Source organism: Oryx dammah, unplaced genomic scaffold (assembly GCF_014754425.2).
Source record: "Oryx dammah isolate SB20612 unplaced genomic scaffold, SCBI_Odam_1.1 HiC_scaffold_29, whole genome shotgun sequence".
Taxonomy (NCBI): domain Eukaryota; kingdom Metazoa; phylum Chordata; class Mammalia; order Artiodactyla; family Bovidae; genus Oryx; species Oryx dammah.
Window position 1 is genome coordinate 42170636 of NW_024070213.1, and position 19613 is coordinate 42190248.

The window sequence follows — 19613 nt, forward strand, 5'->3', positions numbered from 1 at the left end:
CTGAGGATGAGATGGCTGGATGGCATCATGGACTCGATGGACGTGAGTCTGAGTGAACTCCGGAAGATGATGATGGACATGGAAGCCTGGTGTGCTGCGATTCATGGGGTCGCAAAGAGTCAGACACGACTGAGCAACTGAACCGAACTGAACTGAACTGATTATGCTATTAAGTCAAACCCTGGTTACCAATTTTCATGATGAACAAACGTAATAAAAACATGTTTTTGCCTTGATGAGAAAACACCTGAACTGAGAACAAGTTGCTGTGGCTCAAATGTACATCTTTTTGATTAATTGTTATTGACAGATGGCAAGTATTACCAACACATCTTTTATTAAATTACTATTCACTTAACATATTATTGAGCAAATACAGGAAAAGATTTTTAATGATAAAGAGAATTCTTACCTAAGAAATTATCACTGAATAACATATTGGAAGTGTTAGCACTCCTTTGCATATAAAATATGCATTCACTATTTTCTTTTAAATAATGGGTATTAGTAGGTTCAGATGAATCATAGCCTGCCTGAGCCAGGTCTTCTAGTAAGTATTAAAATGCTGTATCATTGGTTTTTTGAATAATATTAGAGAATTTTCTTTCTCCTAAAAGGTAAATTACAAAAGTGGTTTTAATTTTACATTCAATGTCTTTATTTCCATAAGCTTTAACATCTGAGTTTAATTGTCATTTAGTTAGATTCTTAATTTAATTTACTTCACTTTCTATGGTTTTGTATCATTTCTTATTGGCAGCAATCAATTCCTAGCCTACAAATTATAAATGCTTAAATCAATTAAAGTATATCAGAACAACCAGAGCTGCTTCAAGAACAGATTTGCTGGAAGACGATTTTCTTAAATCCTCATCAACTCTAGTTTTCTTTCTTTTTTTAATTATCAGGTAATTAAATTACTTGGTCATGATTGCAACTAAGGTGGCAAAAAAATTATATGGAACTCTATTCCATGAAAATATATCTGAGAAAATATCAAGTATTCTTTTTAAAGAGGTAAAGAAATAACCATGCTTCAATGTTAAGATTTTGTGTCCCTTTATTTGCAACAGTCTCTGGCTCTTTTGATGACTCATTCTGAAATAAATTATATTTTGTTTCATGGATAGTAAAAGTTGAGAAAGAAGTGAAAGTTTGGCTTTTTCATTTTTGAAGCAATTAATTATTAAATGGGAGCCTTTAAGGGGTTGACAGCTTTTTATTGCATTGTGCAAATTTTAAAATAGCAAACATTACAGGAGAATAAGCACAAGTGTCAATTAAATGTCACAATCAGATAGATTCAAATATATATATTTTGTATCTAATACCTGAGTCAGTGTCAATCAGTTGTGAGCTCCCTGCAGTAACTAGAATGTGCATAAACTCTCAAAAATTGCATAAGATAGTGGGTGCTTGGGTCTGTGTTCTGTCCCTAGTTCCCTGTCATTAGTCCTGATGAGTTTTTTAATGAATTGTTAATGTATTAACATCATAAGTTTTATATGTAAAATAAAGTGCCAGAAATAGGACTGGCCTGACAAAAAATTTAAATGGTCAATAAAAATGTTAAGAAACTGTGGTTAAAAAAAGCATCAACTGTTCAGAATTTTGCAAGAGAATGATTATATACTCCACAAATATCTGTGCTTTTTTATACTCAATTTCCCCATTCCCCTGATTATTTAGTGTAAAATAAGCAAATGAATAAACAAAATAAAAATAAAAACAAAAAGAACATCAGTGTTGTTATGCTAACTAATCAACACATTTCTTTTTCTTAGATTTATGTTTGGCAAGTCCCTGGAATTAGGTATCCATTATATACCTAAACTGCAACTTCATCATGCGTCAGTATGGTTGTTAAAACGTGGTCTTTCACACAAATTAGTGGAGAATATCTGTAACAGCAAACCTTACTTTAAATATTGAAATGAAAAGCATTCCATCTTTAATCGTAAGTAGAAAGAGGATAAGTTATGGATGTATGACTACAGAGTAGGATGTACTGTACTGAAAATCCTACGGTGGCTCAGACAGTGAAGAATCTGCCTGCAGTGCAGGAGACCTGGATTCAGTCTCTGGGTCAGGAAGATTCCCTGGAGAAGGGAAAGGCAACCCACTCCAGTAATTTTGCCTGCAGAATTCCATGGACAGAGAAGCCTGGCGGGCTATAGTCAACGGGGTTGCAAAGAGTCGGACATGACTGAGCAACTAATATTTTCACACCATTTTAAACCATGCATTCAAAATCTGTTATGAATTTTCTCCCTTTAGTCTCTCAAGGACTAGCAAATGGTCAGTCCTGATATATTTATTCTAATCCCTAGGCAACAATAATTTTAAAAAAATTATCTTAACCTTTTATTTTTATTTATTTATTTATTTTTTAATCAAACTTTTAGTTTATAATAGCCATATTAAAGTCTCCTAGTTGGTTGGTTGTTTGTGTTTTTTACTGTAAACATTGACTATTTCTACGTAGGAGGCAAAGAAAAGCATGAATAAAAATCCTTAAGTATGTTTTTAGGTGAAAAAAATTACTATACTAAGGAAATATAGTTACTAATCAATTGTAAGTTGCAGCTATGCCTATAAACAATTGTCTCTGAACATGTTATTTTTATTAAGAGTCTTCTCATTTGACAATTTTATTTTCCAATAAAACAAAGAATTACAAAATAGAAGTGTAAATTTATATTTAAAAAAATAAAATAAAATACTTAGGGTAAAAAAAAAAAAAACATAAAAACAACCAGAAGTGTCACCTTCAGTCATATTGTCTATAGCAAGTGGTTCTTTTAGGCTTGGTAAAGTTTCTTTAGTTTTAAATCAGAAAATGTTAGCCAGGAATATTTGTTTTCATTGAGATGCCACAAGTAGTTTTGAAAAATTTTAGGGAATTAGGTATAATTTTAAAATATTAATTTGTAAAATAGTTACATCTTAATTAATGGTAATGCCATCATATGAGAGGTGCCAACATACAAAAATCTCAAGACTTTGAAACCTAATTTTAATATTTAGAAATAAGGGATTTTACTAAAATCAAAATTTTGCAATTGCTGATAAAATTTTCTCATTCTGATGAATCCGTTTTTATAGCCTAACTGCAGATTTTCTTGCTTTTTGGTTCTTTGGTGGGGCGGGGTGGGGGGCAGAGAAGGTTGGGATTTAACCTTCTATCTTTGGATAAGCCTGAAACATGCACAATACACATCTCAAAAGTAAGGTTAGGGTCGTTCAATATAGATACCTTCTAATAGGGCCCAGAAACATGACAATAAAAAGTTGACATGATTTAAAGGAAAGTTCTGCAAAAACATTTGCATTGTTTTTACGACTAGCGGCCTGATTCTTGATTCTTATGAGGGCAACTGCTGCTGCTAAGTCGCTTCAGTCGTGTCCAACTCTGTGCGACCCCAGAGACGGCAGCCCACCAGGCTCCCCCGACCCTGGGATTCTCCAGGCAAGAATACTGGAGTGGGTTGCCATTTCCTTCTCCAATGCGTGAAAGTGAAAAGTGAAAGTGAAGTTGCTCAGTCATGTCCGACTCTTTGCGACCCATGGACTGCAGCCCACCAGGCTCATCTGTCCATGGGATTTTCCAGGCAAGAGTACTGGAGTGGGGTGCCATTGCCTTCTCCTATGAGGGCAAAGCCTTTCACAAAAGACCGTGGGTCTGTGCCTTAAGAATTATTTGTTTTTTATTAGACGTTGAAGTTGAATTATTTATAATTTTATAATTTGCTGAAAAATAAGTAATTTTTTTCTTTAAGAAAATACCCATTTCTAAGATTAGATAAAAGATTAGCTTCTGTTTGAGTTTAAAAGTCACTATCACTGTGTACAATCCAAATGACAATAAGCACAGAGATTTATTGTAACTTTGGTGTCAGTATGTCTATCAGGAATACAGGATCCATGTGATAACTTTATGTCACAAAATAAACATGTTGTAGTACTTGAGAACCTCATGAGTTCTGATTCTGTTCATTTAGGAATACTAATGCTACATTTGAGAATATGAATAATAGAATTTTTAAAATATCAAACAGTGCTACAGATATTTGAACTAGTAATTTTAAGACAGTATAAAATAGTAGCCCAAATGGCTCAATCTCCATTTTCCATCTACTAAATATTCTTAAATTTATACTCAGAGAGGATCTTCAAATTATAGAGCTTTCTCTATATCTTAAAGAATACGCTTGAGAGAAAAAGTTTAGAGTTTAGCAAAAACCAAACTTCACCAAGAAAAGATTTTGTTGAGAATGAAAGAATAAACAATAAATAAATTAATAAATTATATTAATTTGATTATTTAATGCAGTGAGTAAAGCTCACATTTTCCATTAAGGTTTATATAGAACCATATACACAACTGGAAATGAACATAGTTTTAACAAAGTCAAAACCATACATATGTGACATGTGCTAATCTATACAATAGCAGCATTAACTATATTTAATTTTAGATAAGTATGGATTATTTTTAAAAATGTATTATTTGCTTATTCATAGAATTTACAATTTATTAAAAAGTTTTTCTGCTAATTGGCATATGACACAAATAATAAAATGCCTTATGTAAGTAAAGACCATTTGTATTCAAGTAAAATATATTAAGATGTTCAAAGTTAGTAAACAGACAATAAAGGCAAATAAAATTTACACAAAATTTTGTTTGTTATCAGGATGTATTTCAAATGAAGAAATCAAATCTTCCACTTTTTTTTTTTTTTCTGATTTGGTGAGTGCATGGTCCTGGGTCCTCATTATAATGGCATTATTTTGGATGCATTATGGTGTGGAAGTTGGCTTGGGAGATGGACAAGATCCTTGACTATCAAAACTGGTCGCCCGGCCAGGTAACTGAAAGATAATAATTTTATAATGTCCAAAAAAAATAATAAAGTGAGTAATTGTTGTTACCTTTTAATAGTGAATATTCACACCCATGATATGCTAGTCTCTGAACAGAAGATATACATAATTCCCCATGACCTTCATAACTCACCTTCTCAGGTGGTGTGAGGGGACACAAACATCTCACAAAAATGTATGCAGACAGGGTTATCATTACCATCTTTCTAAATTCATGTCAATGTATGGTAAAACCAATACAGTATTGTAAAGTAAAATAAAAAATTAAAAAAAATGTATGCAGAGCATGGTATATAGATGACATGCAGGGAAACTACAGATTCATTTCACATTCTATCACAGACTATTAGTTTTTTTTTTTAATGTTTCTGCTTTTTATTTTATTTTATTTATTTATTTATTGCTTTTTATTTATTTATTTATTTATTTTTATGAATCCACCACGGGTTTATTTCCTGATAGCTCAGATGGCAAAGAATCTGCCTCCAACGTAGGAGATCCAGGTTTGATCCCTGAGTTGGGAAGATCCCTGGCAAAGGGAATGGCTGTCCAGTCCAGTACTCTTGCTTGGAGAATTCCATGGACAGTGGAGCCTGGTAGGCTACAGTCCATGGGGTCACAAAGAATCATGCGAAACCACTGAGCAACTAACACTTTCATTCTAAGTTGGAGTAAAAGCAAGAAGGTTCAAGACACAAAACACTGCATTCCATTTGCTTTAAGGCAGGAGGTGATTTTTATAGAAGCAATTAATGAGAAGGACTGAGTTTGGAAAATAGGAGCCACAAGGGATAAAGAATAATTTCTTCTAAATATTATGTATATTTTAAAGGTTTAATTACAATCGGATAATCTTTTATATCCAGGTAGAAGTAGACAGATTTTCCAAGTGATGTTTTAGTCTCTTTCTTACCAATTTACTCAGCTCTTGAGTAATTGTTCCCTTCTCATTTTAATCCCTGCTGTGGCAACAAAACACATAATTCCACACACAGCACTTTCCCATAATTTAAAATCCAGCCAGTTCTTAGGTCTGTAGTCCCTATGTTCTGTTTGACCAGTGAATGCAGGTGCAGAAGTCAGTAAAAAGTGAGCTATTTGCTGGAGAAAGTACCTCTGCATAATCTTTTCAGCCCTCTTGTCCTCTGCTAGTGAGCAACTAGAAAATTTTATCTGGGATCTTCTTCTGATGTTTATCCTTCCTATATAACCTACAATGACTGAAAAGTTCTCCCATGTTTTCACACACAAATTCATGCCTATTTCATAGTTTTTCCTCATCATATAAATGTGTAACTGCTTATTGTTGTTCAGTTGCCCTAAACAACAAACAGCCATGTTCGATTCTTCGCAACCCCATGGACCGCTGCATGCAACTTACTAGTCATGAGCAATTATAATATACTTTGGGTCATAAAACATCTGTCTTTCATTAGTTAAAAGCTGTTGATCACATTATCTCACTTATCCCTACATCATTCCTATAAACTCTGTAAGAGTGTGTATTTCTCTTTTTCAAATATTTATTAATTTTTTGGCTGTGCTGGGTCTTCATTGTGGCATGCAGGATCTTTGGCTGTGGAATGAGGATGCTTAGTTGCAACATTTAAAGCCTAGTTCCCTGACCAGGGATCAAACCTGGGGCCCCTGCGTTGGGAATGCAAAGTCTTAGTCACTGGACAATCAGGGAAGTCCCAGAGCTGTGGATCTCTATTTTCTAAATATAGAGAAATGTAGCAGCAGATAAAGCATGTGGTCTGCCCAGGATCAGACAGTCAGAGGGACAAGGGTTAGAATTCATGTCTGCCTTCAGTGTAGTACTCTGCCCAGCAAACTCTGCTCTTATGTCTAGATTCTAATCACTTTTTAAACTAAGTAAAAACAAAAATACGAATCAGGAAAATAATAGTTAAGCAGCAGCATGTACTTCAGATAATACACGTTGTTGAAATGTAACAACCTTCTCAGGACTTACTGAGTTATAATTTAGGAGAAAGTGCTGTGTGAATGTGCATTTGCATAGCATGTCTGTCTTTTATGAAATACAATAAATGATGAAGTGAGTTAAAGATTTGGAAGATTAATGTAATAAAGCAGATAATTTATCTAACATGACATTTCACCTCCTATGTCAGAGCATGTACTGTTTATATAGTGTTCATGGAATTTTCCCCATAATGTCTTGAGTAACACAGCCAGAGTCACACTTTTGTGACCAAGCTGAGAATAGAATGAGGGCTCAGTGACATTTAGTTAATTATACTGCTCTGTCTCTCCTATTCAACCTATGCTTAGTGATAGAATAAGAAGCAGAAGCTTATCCATGGGAGAGATGGCAATGTATACGTCACTTATTACTGTGTGGTTATCATAAATTTTTGTAATGGATTGCATAAAGTCCACCCCTTATCAACTCACAATTAATTAGGTCATATAAATAATTTATTTTGAGGTTCTTCAAGATATCCCAGTCTTTGGAAAATAAAATCACTTCACCTGGCAACATTCAATGTATTGAATAGACCGACACTGCTTTCATGGCTAAAAATTCTGATAGAAACTGGTATTGATATCACTTCTAGTTAATATAACTATTAGTATTAGTTATATTTAGAACAACACTGTGCTAAGCTGTGTTAAGTACTTCATAGTCAGCAGTTCATCTAGTTTTACTCTAAGTTTACTGCTAGTAAGTAGTAATAATAGAAACTTAGGTTTATGTCTTGCCCAAAGTTCTCTAATATGTGGTCACACAGCAGAGCCAGGTTTTCAACTTAGGCAAATGGATGCCTCAATATTTTTAAAAACAATCTGTGAGACTTTTTACTTCCTGAACAGAGCCAGTAACTATATACCTGCCCCCTTACATATTAAGTGACATCTTTATTTAGGGATTCTTGGAAAGTTTAGGTGAGGTGGCTGTTTTCACAAGAGAAGCAAAAAAATTCAGTTTCCAGGTAATAATAAATTTACTTCATTGTTCCATCACTTAATGACACAAATTTTCAGACTATGTAGAGAAAATAACAGATTTGAGTTTTTATGGACTTATTCTAAAGGAATATCAAACTCAGAAAATTTAGTTATTTTTAAAAACCAACAAGACATACAGAACTTTGCATACTGGATAACAGGGTCTGTGGGACAAAAACAAGAGCAAATAGCTTTTTTTTTTTTTAAGGGAATATGTAAAATGTTAGTGAAATTTTAGCAGATAAACAATATTTAAATAAGAGATAAAGAAGAGAGTAGATGCGAGAGAGGTCCAGAGCTTACCTCCAGCAAGGGGTGCCAATGTGTTATTGGTTTTCGGTGATAGGTCAACATTTCATTCCAATGGTCTCGCCCAAGACCCTCAGCGTCCAGTCCTGTTCTACACACTCCTATGACCTCATTGTGTCCTACCCTATGATTTGGAGAATATTTTACTTTCATTCCAATATTCAAAGATAAGTTTCACACACCTTAACAGAATTTTAAGCACAATTAAAGCAGTAGATTTTGTGATAAGTTCTAGATAATTTTACATATTAAATGTCTTCAGGTCTAATGAAGAGTCTTAAGTAAGTTAAAACTTTCTAAACAAGATTGGGCTTCCCAGATGGTTCTAGTGGTAAACCAAACCGCCAATGCAGGAGATATGAAATATGCAGGTTCGATTCCTAGGTCAGGAAGATCCCCTGGAATCAGTCATGGCAACCCACTTCAGTGTTCTTGTCTAGAGAATCCCTTGGACAGAGGAGCCTGCTGGGCTACAGTCAATAGGGTCGCAAAGAGTAGAACACAACTGAAATGACTGAGCAGGATCAGCATTCAAAAATGAATTTGTAAAAGGACTACACACAACTATTTTAGTGCTTCATTTTAATCTGTAAATCAAGCACATTTCACAATAATAGGAGTGTGAATGAGAAATGCCAGTTGGTCCTTACCTATATGATGAGTTTCTTTCTTGGAAGCAGACTTATTAACTTTAAGTGATGTAACTCTAATCTCCTTTTCCCAAAGGGCTTAATGTTTTATAATGCTGCATAAATTACTCACAAAGTGTTCAATATAAATGAGCTTATATAAATGACCATAATTAATTGATTCTAAATGATATGCCAGTGAATGTTACCACTGGTATAATAAATAAACAGGGAAGGGCTACATTTTGAACCATGGCATTTAACTTACTGCATAGCATCAGAGCATAGTGAACATTCTTGTTTTCTATTCCTGCCTTGTTTTCATAGCAATAAATCAAAATAATAATGATAATGTTTTTGAGAGCTTATTATGTGTGAGACACTTTTCTAAGTAATTTAAATCTACTGACTCACTTAATCTTTACATCATGACCATGAATATCATTATTGTCAACTCATTTTGCATACAAAGAAGTTAAAAACTCAGAAGGGACCTGCCTGCCTTTGTACACTTAGTAAGAGATAGAAGACTTGAATCAAAAGAGTTGACCCAAACACACATGGGGTAAGCTGCTTCTCAAGAACAGAATGCAAGTTAAAGGCATTTTTTTTCTAGCATTATTTTGACATAAAACTCTAAGGAGATTTTTGAGATGATTTTAGGACATTTCTCACTGTCACTGATGTATTAATTGTACAATTAATTAATGATGTAGTAATTAATTGATGTATTATGGCAGAAAGCAAAGAGGAACTAAAGACCCTCTTAATGAAAGTGAAAAAGGAGAGTGAAAAAGCTGGCTTAAACTCAACATTCAAAAAACTAAAGATCATGGCATCTGGTCCCATCATGTCATGACAAATAGATAGGGAAATAATGGAAACAGTGACAGACTTTATCTTGGGGGGCTCCAAAATCACTGTATCTGGTGACTGCAGCCATGGAATTAAAAGACAATTGCTCCTTGGAAGAAAAGTTATGAACAACCTAGCTGCTACTGCTAAGTCACTTCAGTTGTGTCCAACTCTGTGCGACCCCAGAGACAGCAGCCCACCAGGCTCCTCGTCCCTGGGATTCTGCAGGCAAGAACACTGGAGTGGGTTGCCATTTCCTTCTCCAATGCATGCAAGTGAAAAGTGAAAGTGAAGTCACTCAGTCGTGTCCGACTCGTAGCAACCCCATGGACTGCAGCCTACCAGGCTCCTCTGCCCATGGGGTTTTCCAGGCAAGAGTACTGGAGTGGGGTGCCATTGCCTTCTCTGATGAACAACCTAGACAGCATATTAAAAAGCAGAGACCTTACTTTTCTGACAAAGGTCTGTCTAGTAAAAGCAATGGTTTTTCCAGTAGTCATGAATGAATGTGCAAGTTGGACCATAATGAAAGCTGAGCGCCAAAGAATTGATGCTTTTGAACTGTGGTGTTGAGAGTCCCTTGGACAGCAAGAAGATACAATCAGTCCATCCTAAAGGAAATCAGTCCTGAATATGGAAGGACTGATGCTGAAGCTGAAACTCTAATACTTTGGCCACCTGATGTGAAGAGCTGACTCATTAGAAAAGATATTGATGCTGAGAAGGCTCAAAGGCAGGAGGAGAAGGAGACAATACAGGATGAGATGGTTGGATGGCATCACCAACTCGATGGACATGAGTTTGAGCAAGCTCTGGGAGTTGGTGATAGACAGGGAAGCCTGGCATGCTGTAGTCCACGGGGTCACAAAGAATAAGACACTACTGAATGACTGAGCTGAACTGACTGAATTTCAGAAGGGATTGGAAGATGATATTTAATCATAGTGCCCACTGTTATACAGTTAAGGATATTGAGGATTCTTGAGTATAAATTCCTTAATTCAATTATTCACTTTCTCAGTATGCAACAAATATCTATTGAGATTCTTAAAGGAGCCACAGGTTTTTCCTAGACACTGGGGATAAAACAACAAACAAGTCACTGCCCTCAAAGAGTTTACAACCTATTGAATTAATGTCATTAGCAGACTAAAAGCTAGATAAGGAAAAACACAGTTTTAGCAAACTCTGGTAGTTGATGATGGACAGGGAAGCCTGTGTGCTGCAGTCCATGGGGTCACAAAGAGTCAGACATGACTGAGTGACTGAACTGAACTGATGCTTAGTATCTTTCCCCTAAAAATGAAGTCCCTCACAAGTATATTTTTATAAATAACTTTAAAAATTCATTTTACAGATTTTCAGGGTCCACTTCCCTAAAGTTATTTGGGTGACAAATGCTCAGTTGTATCCACCTGCAGTCTTTGCTGTGAGAAATCAATGGGAGTAATTTTTTGATAAAGTGGAAGAAGGGGTTCTGATCAAAACACTGTAATATTTTTAGAGTTTGCCATTTCAACTAGAAATTCAAGATTTCTCTCTCTCTTTTTAAACAGTGTCAGCTTTTCTGTAAACTGTGATATAAACTAATGGTACAAATCATCTTATCTTTTAGTACTTCATTTTTCTAGCTGTCATCCAGAGTATACATTTTTAATGTCTCTGTTATAGGGTCCTGGCTACTACCATTTGCATAATAATACAAAATAGACACTCTGAATATTTATGTATGTTTATTCTGTACCACTTGTGTTATCTCTAGAACAAAATAAGACACTATCTATGTCTGATAATTTTGTAGGTTAAATATACAAGATTCATTTTTGAAAGCCTTATAAATATAAAAAGAAAACAATAAGAAGAATTATATAGCAAAGAACTTCAGTGGAACACAAGTTCAGAGGAAGAAGAGATTGGTTAGCCAAGAAAGACGCAGAAGTGGTGACTCAAGCAGAGCTGTGAACCATGAATGGAATGAGATAAACTGAGCAGGTCAACATTTCAGATAAGAAAGGAGTAGGTGCTGCAACAGGAAGAAGATTCAGTGCTTTACTCAGGAGTTACCTATTGATTTTATGAAAGGAGAAGTAATCAAAGTGTGCGAGCTAGAAGAACTATCCATAAACCAATGATTTAAGATTAGTTAGTGTGAAACCTTCGAGGCAATAACAATATGGACAATATTCACCTTCAACTCTTAGTACTCACTGTTCACAATCCCAAATTATACTAATGTTTTAAAAATGGAAAAGTGAATATCTAAGAGAAAACTTGCCCTTTACCCAGCTAACTAATGATAGAGCTCAGGTAAGCATCATGATATTCATATTCCAGCCCACTTGGAAAAGCAAAATCCATTGATTATAATTTCTGCTGTTACTATTTAAAAAAAAACTTCACAAAAGTGTTTCTTATAATGTATCCCATACAACTTCCACACCCATTATGTCACAATACTCAGGTAACCTGTCCTTCAACTTCAGAATCATGTCCTTTGGAAAAGAAAAATGAAATGTTATAGCATAGAATAAAGTAAATTTTGAATGAATAATTTTTCCATTTTCCAATTTAAATTAAAATTCTTATAGCAGAAAATAACCCAAAAAGCTGAATTTGGTCCACATATGACTAAATGTAGCAATTACTCTGTGAGTAGAAAAATAAACATACCTATCATAATCCATGACTGCAATGGAAAGGCTGACCTGGTCCACATTCTCTGGAGGGATGTCGAAAATAATTGCCTCATTGTACACAGGGTTTAGAGTGTTTTTCTTCGTAGTCGTCTTCTTCTTTTTTAATCTTCTACCCTCACACATAAGAGACACTTTGACATAAGGATCTAGCAATAGAAAGGTAGTTTTAATAAAATGCAAGTAGTAGTACAAAGCATAAATAAAAACTGTGGTTAATTTTATTAAATAAGGAAAGTGGTATATTATGTCCTATAATGGTATATTATGTCCTATAGTTTCAATTATACCAAAGAAATTCTTTTTTTTTTTTTTTTTTAGGTTTTATTCTTGAATTTTTTTTTTTTTTAAACACACTGGTTTTTCTAGTTGATTTATCTAGTTATATAACTTTAACTACAATTTAAATACTGATGACTCAAATTTATTCCTAGCCTTTACTTTTTTTCTGAGGCATCATACACTCACATAACCAAAGAAATTCTTGCACTGTTAAGAAAGTCCTAGGACCTACAACAGTTTTCCCAACCTGGGGATCCAGCAAAAGGACTGAGAACTCCCAGGGACTTTGACTTTGGAGGCCAGTGGGATTTGATTACAGAACCTCCACAGGACTGGGGAAAGAGACTCTTGGAGGGCATAAACAACACCTTGTGCCCACCAGGATCCAAGAGAAAGGAGCAGTGTCCCCTTAGGAGACTGAGCCAGACCTGCACGTGTGTGTCCAAGAGTCTCTGGAGAAAGCATCGGCCAGCTGTAGAGTCAGGGATACTGAGTACAACAGTGCAGGCATAAGTTCTTTTGAAGGAAGTCTCCATTATCACCATTACCCCTACCATAGTTTGCCCTCAGCCAAATAACAGGAAGGGAACACAGCCCCACTCACCAACAAAAAAATGGATTAAAGATATACTGAGCATGGTACCACCTATCAGAACAAGAACTAGATTCCCCCACAGTCAGTCTCTCCCATCAGGAAGCTTCCATAAGCCTCTTATCCTTCTCCATCAGAAAGCAGATAGAATGAAAACCACAATCACAGAAAACTAACCAAACTGATCACATAGAACACAGCCTTGTCTAACTAAATGAAACTTTGAGCCATGCCATGTAGGGCCACCCAAGATGGATGGGTCATGGTGTAGAGATCTGACAAAACGTGGTCCACTGGAGAAGGGAATGGCAAACCACTTCATTATTCTTGCCTTGAGAACCCCGTGAACAGCATGAAAAGGCAAAAAGATAAGACATTGAAAGACGAACTCCTCAGATAGGTAGGAGCCCAATATACTACTGGAATAGTGGAGAAATAACTCTCGAGAAACCTATATGCAGGTCAGGAAGCAACAGAATTGGACATGGAACAACAGACTGGTTCCAAATAGGAAAAGGAGTACATCAAGGCTGTATATTGTTACTCTGCTTATTTAACATATATGCAGAGTACATCATGAGAAATGCGGGGCTGGAAGAAGCACAATCTAGATTCAAGACTGCTGGGAGAAATATCAATAACCTCAGATATGCAGGTGACACCACCCTTATGGCAGAAAGCGAAGAGGAACTAAAAAGCCTCTTGATGAAAGTGAAAGAGGAGAGTGAAAAAGTTGGCTTAAAGCTCAACATTCCAAAAACTAAGATCACGGCATCTGGTCCCATCACTTCATGGCAAATAGAAGGGGAAACAGTGGAAACAGTGTCAGACTTTATTTTGGGGGGCTCCAAAATCACTGCAGATGGTGACTGCAGCCATGAAATTAAAAGATGCCAACTCCTTGGAAGGAAAGTTATGACCAACCTAGATAGCATATTCAAAAGCACAAACATTACTTTGCCAACAAAGGTCCATCTAGTCAAGGATATGGTTTCTTCAGTGGTCATGTATGGATGTGAGAGTTGGACTGTGAAGAAAGCTGAGTGCCAAAGAATTGATGGTTTTGAACTGTGGTGTTGGAGAAGACTCTTGAGAGTCCCTTGGACTGCAAGGAGATTCAAACAGTCCATTCTGAAGGAGATCAGCCCTGGAATTTCTTTGGAAGGAATGATGCTAAAGCTGAAACTCCAGTACTTTGGCCACCTCATGCGAAGAGTTGACTCATTGGAAAAGACTCTGATGCTGCGAGGGAAGAGAATGAGATGGCTGGATGGCATCACCAACTTGATGGATGTGAGTTTGAATGAACTCCGGGAGATGGTGATTGACAGGGAGGCCTGGCATGCTGCGATTCATGGGGTCGCAAAGAGTCGGACACGACTGAGTGACTGAACTGAACTGAACTGAACTGGTCTGAACTGAACTGAACTGAACTCCAGAAAGATGGAGAGACAGAGCCAAAGTGAAAACAATGCCCAGATGTGAATGTGACTGGTGATGGAAGCAATGTCTGACGACTTCCTATGAACAATATTGCATTGGAAACTGGAATGTTAGGTCTATGAATCAAGGTAAATTGGAAGTGGTCAAACAGGAGATGGCAAGAGTGACCATTGATTTTTTATGAATCAGTGAACTAAAATGAGCCAGAATGGGTGAATTTGATTCAGATGGTTATATCTACTACTGTGGGCAAGAATCACTTAGAAAAAAATGGAGTAGCCCTCATAGTCAACAAAAGAGTCTGAAATGCAGTACTTGGGTGCAATCTCACAAATGAAAGAATGATCTCTATTCCTTTACAAGGCAAATCATTCAATATCAGAGTAACCCAAGTCTATGCTCCAACCACTTATGCTAAAGAAGTTGAACAGTTCTATGATGATCTACAAGATCTTTTAGAACTAACATCCAAAAAAATTTAAAAAATGTACTTTTCATCATAAGGGACAGGAATGCAAAAATAGGAAGTCAAGAGATACCTGGAGTAACAGGCAAGTTTAGTATTGGAGTACAAAACAAAGCAGGGCAAAGGCTAACAGAGTTTTGCCAAGATAACACACTGCTCATAGCAAACATCCACTTCCAAAAACACAAGAGGCAACTCTACACATGAACATCACCAGATGGTCAATATCAAAATGAGATTGATTATTTTCTTTGCAGCTGAAGATGGAAAAGCTCTATACAGTCAGCAAAAACAATCTTCTATGGCTCAGATCATGAATTGCTTATTACAAAATTTAGGCTAAAACTGAAGAAAGTAGGGAAAACCACTAGACCATTCAGGTATGACCTAAATCAAATCTCTTAATTATACAGTGGATGTGACAAACAGATTCAAGGGATTAAATCTTATACACTGAGTACCTGGAAAACTTTGGACAGAGGTTCATGACATTGTAGAGAAGGTGGTGATCAAGACCATCCTCAAGAAAAATAAAGGCAAAATGGTTGCCTGAGGAGACTTTACAAATTGCTAAGAGAAGAAGAGAAGCTAAAGGCAAAGGAGAAAAGGAAAGATATACCCATTTGAATACAGAGTTCCAAAAAAATAACAAGGAGAGATAAGAAAGCCTTTCCCAGTGATCAGTGCAAAGAAATAGAGGAAGACAATAGAATGTAAAAGACTTTCTTAAAGAAAATTAGAGACACCAAGGGAACATTTCATGCAAAAATGGGCACAGCAAAGGACAGAAAAGGTAAGGACCTAACAGAAGCAGAAGATATTAAGAGGTGGCAGGAATACACAGAAGAACTATACAAAGAAGATCTTAGTGACCAGGGTAACCACGATGGTATGATCACTGACCTAGAGCCATATTATCCTGGGTTGAGAAGTCAAGTAGGCCTGAGGAAGCATCACAATGAACAAAACTAGTGGAGGTGATGGAACTACAGTTGAGATATTTCAAATCCTAAAAGATGATGCTGTGAAAATGCTGCACTCAGTATGCCAGCAAATTTGGAAAACTCAGCAGTGGCCGCAGGACTGGAAAAGGTCAGTTTTCATTCCAATCCCAAAGAAAGGCAATGTCAAAGATTGTTTAAACTACCACACCATTGCAGTCATCCCATGTGCTAGCAAAGTGATGCTCAAAATTCTACAAGCCAGACTTCAGCAGTACATGAACTGAGAACTTCCAGATGTTTAAGCTGGACTTAGAAAAGGCAGAGGAACTGGAAATCAAATTGCCAACATCCATTGGATCATCTAAAAAGCAAGGAAGTTCCAGAAAAACATCTACTTCTGCTTTATTGACTATGCCAAAGCCTTTGACTGTATGGATCATAACAAACCGTGGAAAATTCTAAGAGATGGGAATACCAGACCAATTTATCTGCCACATCTGAAATCTGTATGGAGGTCAAAAAGCAACAGTTGGAATAGGACATGGAACAAAAGACTGGTTCCAAATTGGGAAAGGAGGACATCAAGGCTGTATATTGTCATGCTGTTTATTTAACTTATATGCAGAGTACATCATGTGAAATGCTGGGCTGGATGAAGCACAATCTGGAATCAAGATTGCCGGGAGAAATATCAATAACCTCAGATATGCAGATGACACCACTCTTATGGCAGAGTGAAGAGGAACTAAAGAGCCTCTTGATGAAAGTGAAAGAGGAGAGTGAAAAAGCTGACTTAAAACTCAACTTTGAAGAAACAAAGATCATGGTCCCATTACTTCACAGCAAATAGATGGGGAAACAATGGAAACAGTGTCAGACTTTATTTTGGGGGGCTACAAAATCACTGCAGCCATGAAATTCAAAGACACTTTCTCCTTGGAAGAAAAGCTATGAACAACCTAGACAGCATATTTAAAAGCTGAGACATTGCTTTGCCGACAAAGATCTGTCTAGTCAAAGCTATGGTTTTTCCAGTAGTCACATATGGATGTGAGAGTTGGACTATAAGGAAAGCTGAGCACCAAAGAATTGATGTTTTTGAACTGTGGTGCTGGAGAAGACTCTTAAGAGTCCCTTGGACTGCAAGGAGATCCATCCTGTCTATCCTGAAAGAAGTAAGTCCTGAATATTCATTGGAAGGACTGATGCTGAGGCTGAAGCTACAATACTTTAGTCACTGATGGGAAGAACTGACTCGTTAGAAAGACCTTGACGCTGGGAAAGATTGAAGGCAGGAGCAGAAGGGGATGACAGAGGATGAGATGGTTGGATGGCCTCATTAACTCAATATACATGAGTTTGAGCAAACTCCATTATTGGTGATGGACAGGGAAGCCTGGCGTGCTGCAGTCCATGGGGTCCCACAGAGTTGGACATGACTGAACAACTGAACTGACTGACTGATGTCCTATTGTATTACTAGTTTTATAATTAAACAGCATAACTGGGGGGAAACAGAATAAGACTTCTTATTGAATGAGCTAGAAAAGAATTTGCTGATCACTGTAATACAACAGAGAAAACCCAGTATTTTACCAAGAACCAGTCTAAATTATAATGTGTCTTTAGTTATTTGAGGACATGTTTTATTGTAAGAAATATCTAAGGAATATAATCCCAATAGGAAAAATTATATTTATTTCCTTCAAAGTGATTTAGAATTAGAAGACTAAAATTTATGAAATAGCAACATTGTATCTAGATAAGTATATATAATCACAATGAATTGAAATTAGCAAAACTGTACTTGTTAGGACTATCTTGAATTGTTGGAAAAGGCACTAAATTTAGAGGTTCTGTTTCAGTCATCATGCTTGATAAAGAGTTTGGATTGAAGGAATGATTACTACAAATCATTTATTAAATGTTCAGCCATATAAAATGAAAAATATATATATATTCTCAAGGAAGTTTCCTCAAATGTATTGTCTGTATGATGCCAATAGGGAAGAGAAAATTTCATTTATGCTATATTTTTATGGGCCAAAGAGACAAATAATTGGTAACAAGTTCTACCCTAGCTGATTGATCTCTACTCTTAACTCCTATCACCTTAAGTAGAAAACCAGCCACAATACTATAGAAAATCATACAATATTTGCAATAAGGAGTTCATGATCTGAGCCAAAGTCAGCTCCCAGTCTTGTTTTTGCTGACTGTTTAGAGCTTCTCCATCTTCAGCTGCAAAGAAAATAATCAATCTCATTTCAATATTGACCATCTGGTGATGTCCATGTGTAGAGTCATTTCTTGTGTGGTTGGAAGAGGGTGTTTGCTATGAGCATTGCATTATCTTGGCAAAACTCTGTTAGCCTTAATTTACCTGTTACTAGAGGTTTCTCTTGACTTCCTGGGCTTCCCTGGTGGCTCAGAGGTTAAAGCATCTGCCTCTAATGCGGGAAACTCGGGTTCGATCCCTGGGTTGGGAAGATCCCCTGGAGAAGGAAATGGCAACCCACTCCAGTATTCTTGCCTGGAGAATCCCATGGACGGAGGAACTTGGTAGGCTACAGTCCACGGGGTCACAAAGAGTCGGACACAACTGAGTGACTTCACTTTCACTTTCTTTCACTTTCTCTTGACTTCCTACTTTTACATTCCAGTCCCCTATGACGAAAAGGACAACTTTTTTGGATGTTAGTTCTAGAAGGTCTTGTAAGTTTTCATAGAACCGTGAATGCCAGCTTATCTGGCATTAGTGGTTGGGGCACAGTCTTGGATTACTCTGACACTGAATTGTTTGCCTTGGAAATGAACAGAGATCATTCTATCCTTTTGAGATTGCACCCAAGTGCTGTACTTCAGACTTCTGTTGACTATGAGGGCTACTCCATTTCTTCTAAGGTATTCTTAGAAGAATAGTAGTAGATATAGTGGCCCACAGTAGTAGATATAATGGTCACCTGAATTAATTTTGCCCATTCCAGTCCACTTTAGTTCACTGATTCCTAAAATCATGATGTTCACTCTTACCATCTCTTGCTTTACCACTTCCAATTTACCTTGATTCATGGACCTAACATTCAAGTTTCCTATGCAATCTTGTTCTTTACAGCATCAGACTTTACTTCCATCACTGGTCACATCCACAACTGGGCATTGTTTTCATTTTGGCTCTGTCTCTTCATTCTTTCTGGAGTTATTTCTCCAAAACATTAAAAAAAAAAAAACAAAAAAAAACCTAAGATCATGGCATCTGGTCCCATCACTTCATAGCAAATAGAAGGGGAAACAATGGAAACAGTGACAGACTTTATTTTCTTAGGCTCCAAAATCACTGCAGATGGTGACTGCAGCCATGAAATGAAAAGACACTTACTCCTTGGAAGAAAAGCTATAACCAACCTAGGCAGGATATTAAAAAGCAGAAACATTACTTTGCTGACAAAGTCTGTCTAGTGAAAGCTATGGCTTTTCCAGTAGTCACGTATGGATGTGAGAGTTGGACCATAACAAAAGCTGAGCACTGAAGAACTGATG

At 36.5% G+C, this 19613-nt stretch overlaps 1 protein-coding gene across 1 annotated transcript in view; it reads right to left on the bottom strand.

The window, feature by feature from the left end:
• Window positions 1-4743: 4743 nt before the first annotated feature.
• Window positions 4744-19613, bottom strand: part of LOC120858548 (synaptotagmin-10-like) — a 114730-nt gene continuing 99860 nt past the window's right edge. Inside the window, exons 5-7 of the mRNA XM_040234676.1 lie at window positions 12324-12495; window positions 8164-8293; window positions 4744-4875 (exon numbers count right to left, since the gene is read on the bottom strand). Of these exons, the coding sequence (XP_040090610.1) occupies window positions 4804-4875; window positions 8164-8293; window positions 12324-12495 (374 nt within the window). The 3' untranslated portion in view covers window positions 4744-4803. The remainder of the gene's footprint in view (window positions 4876-8163; window positions 8294-12323; window positions 12496-19613) is intronic.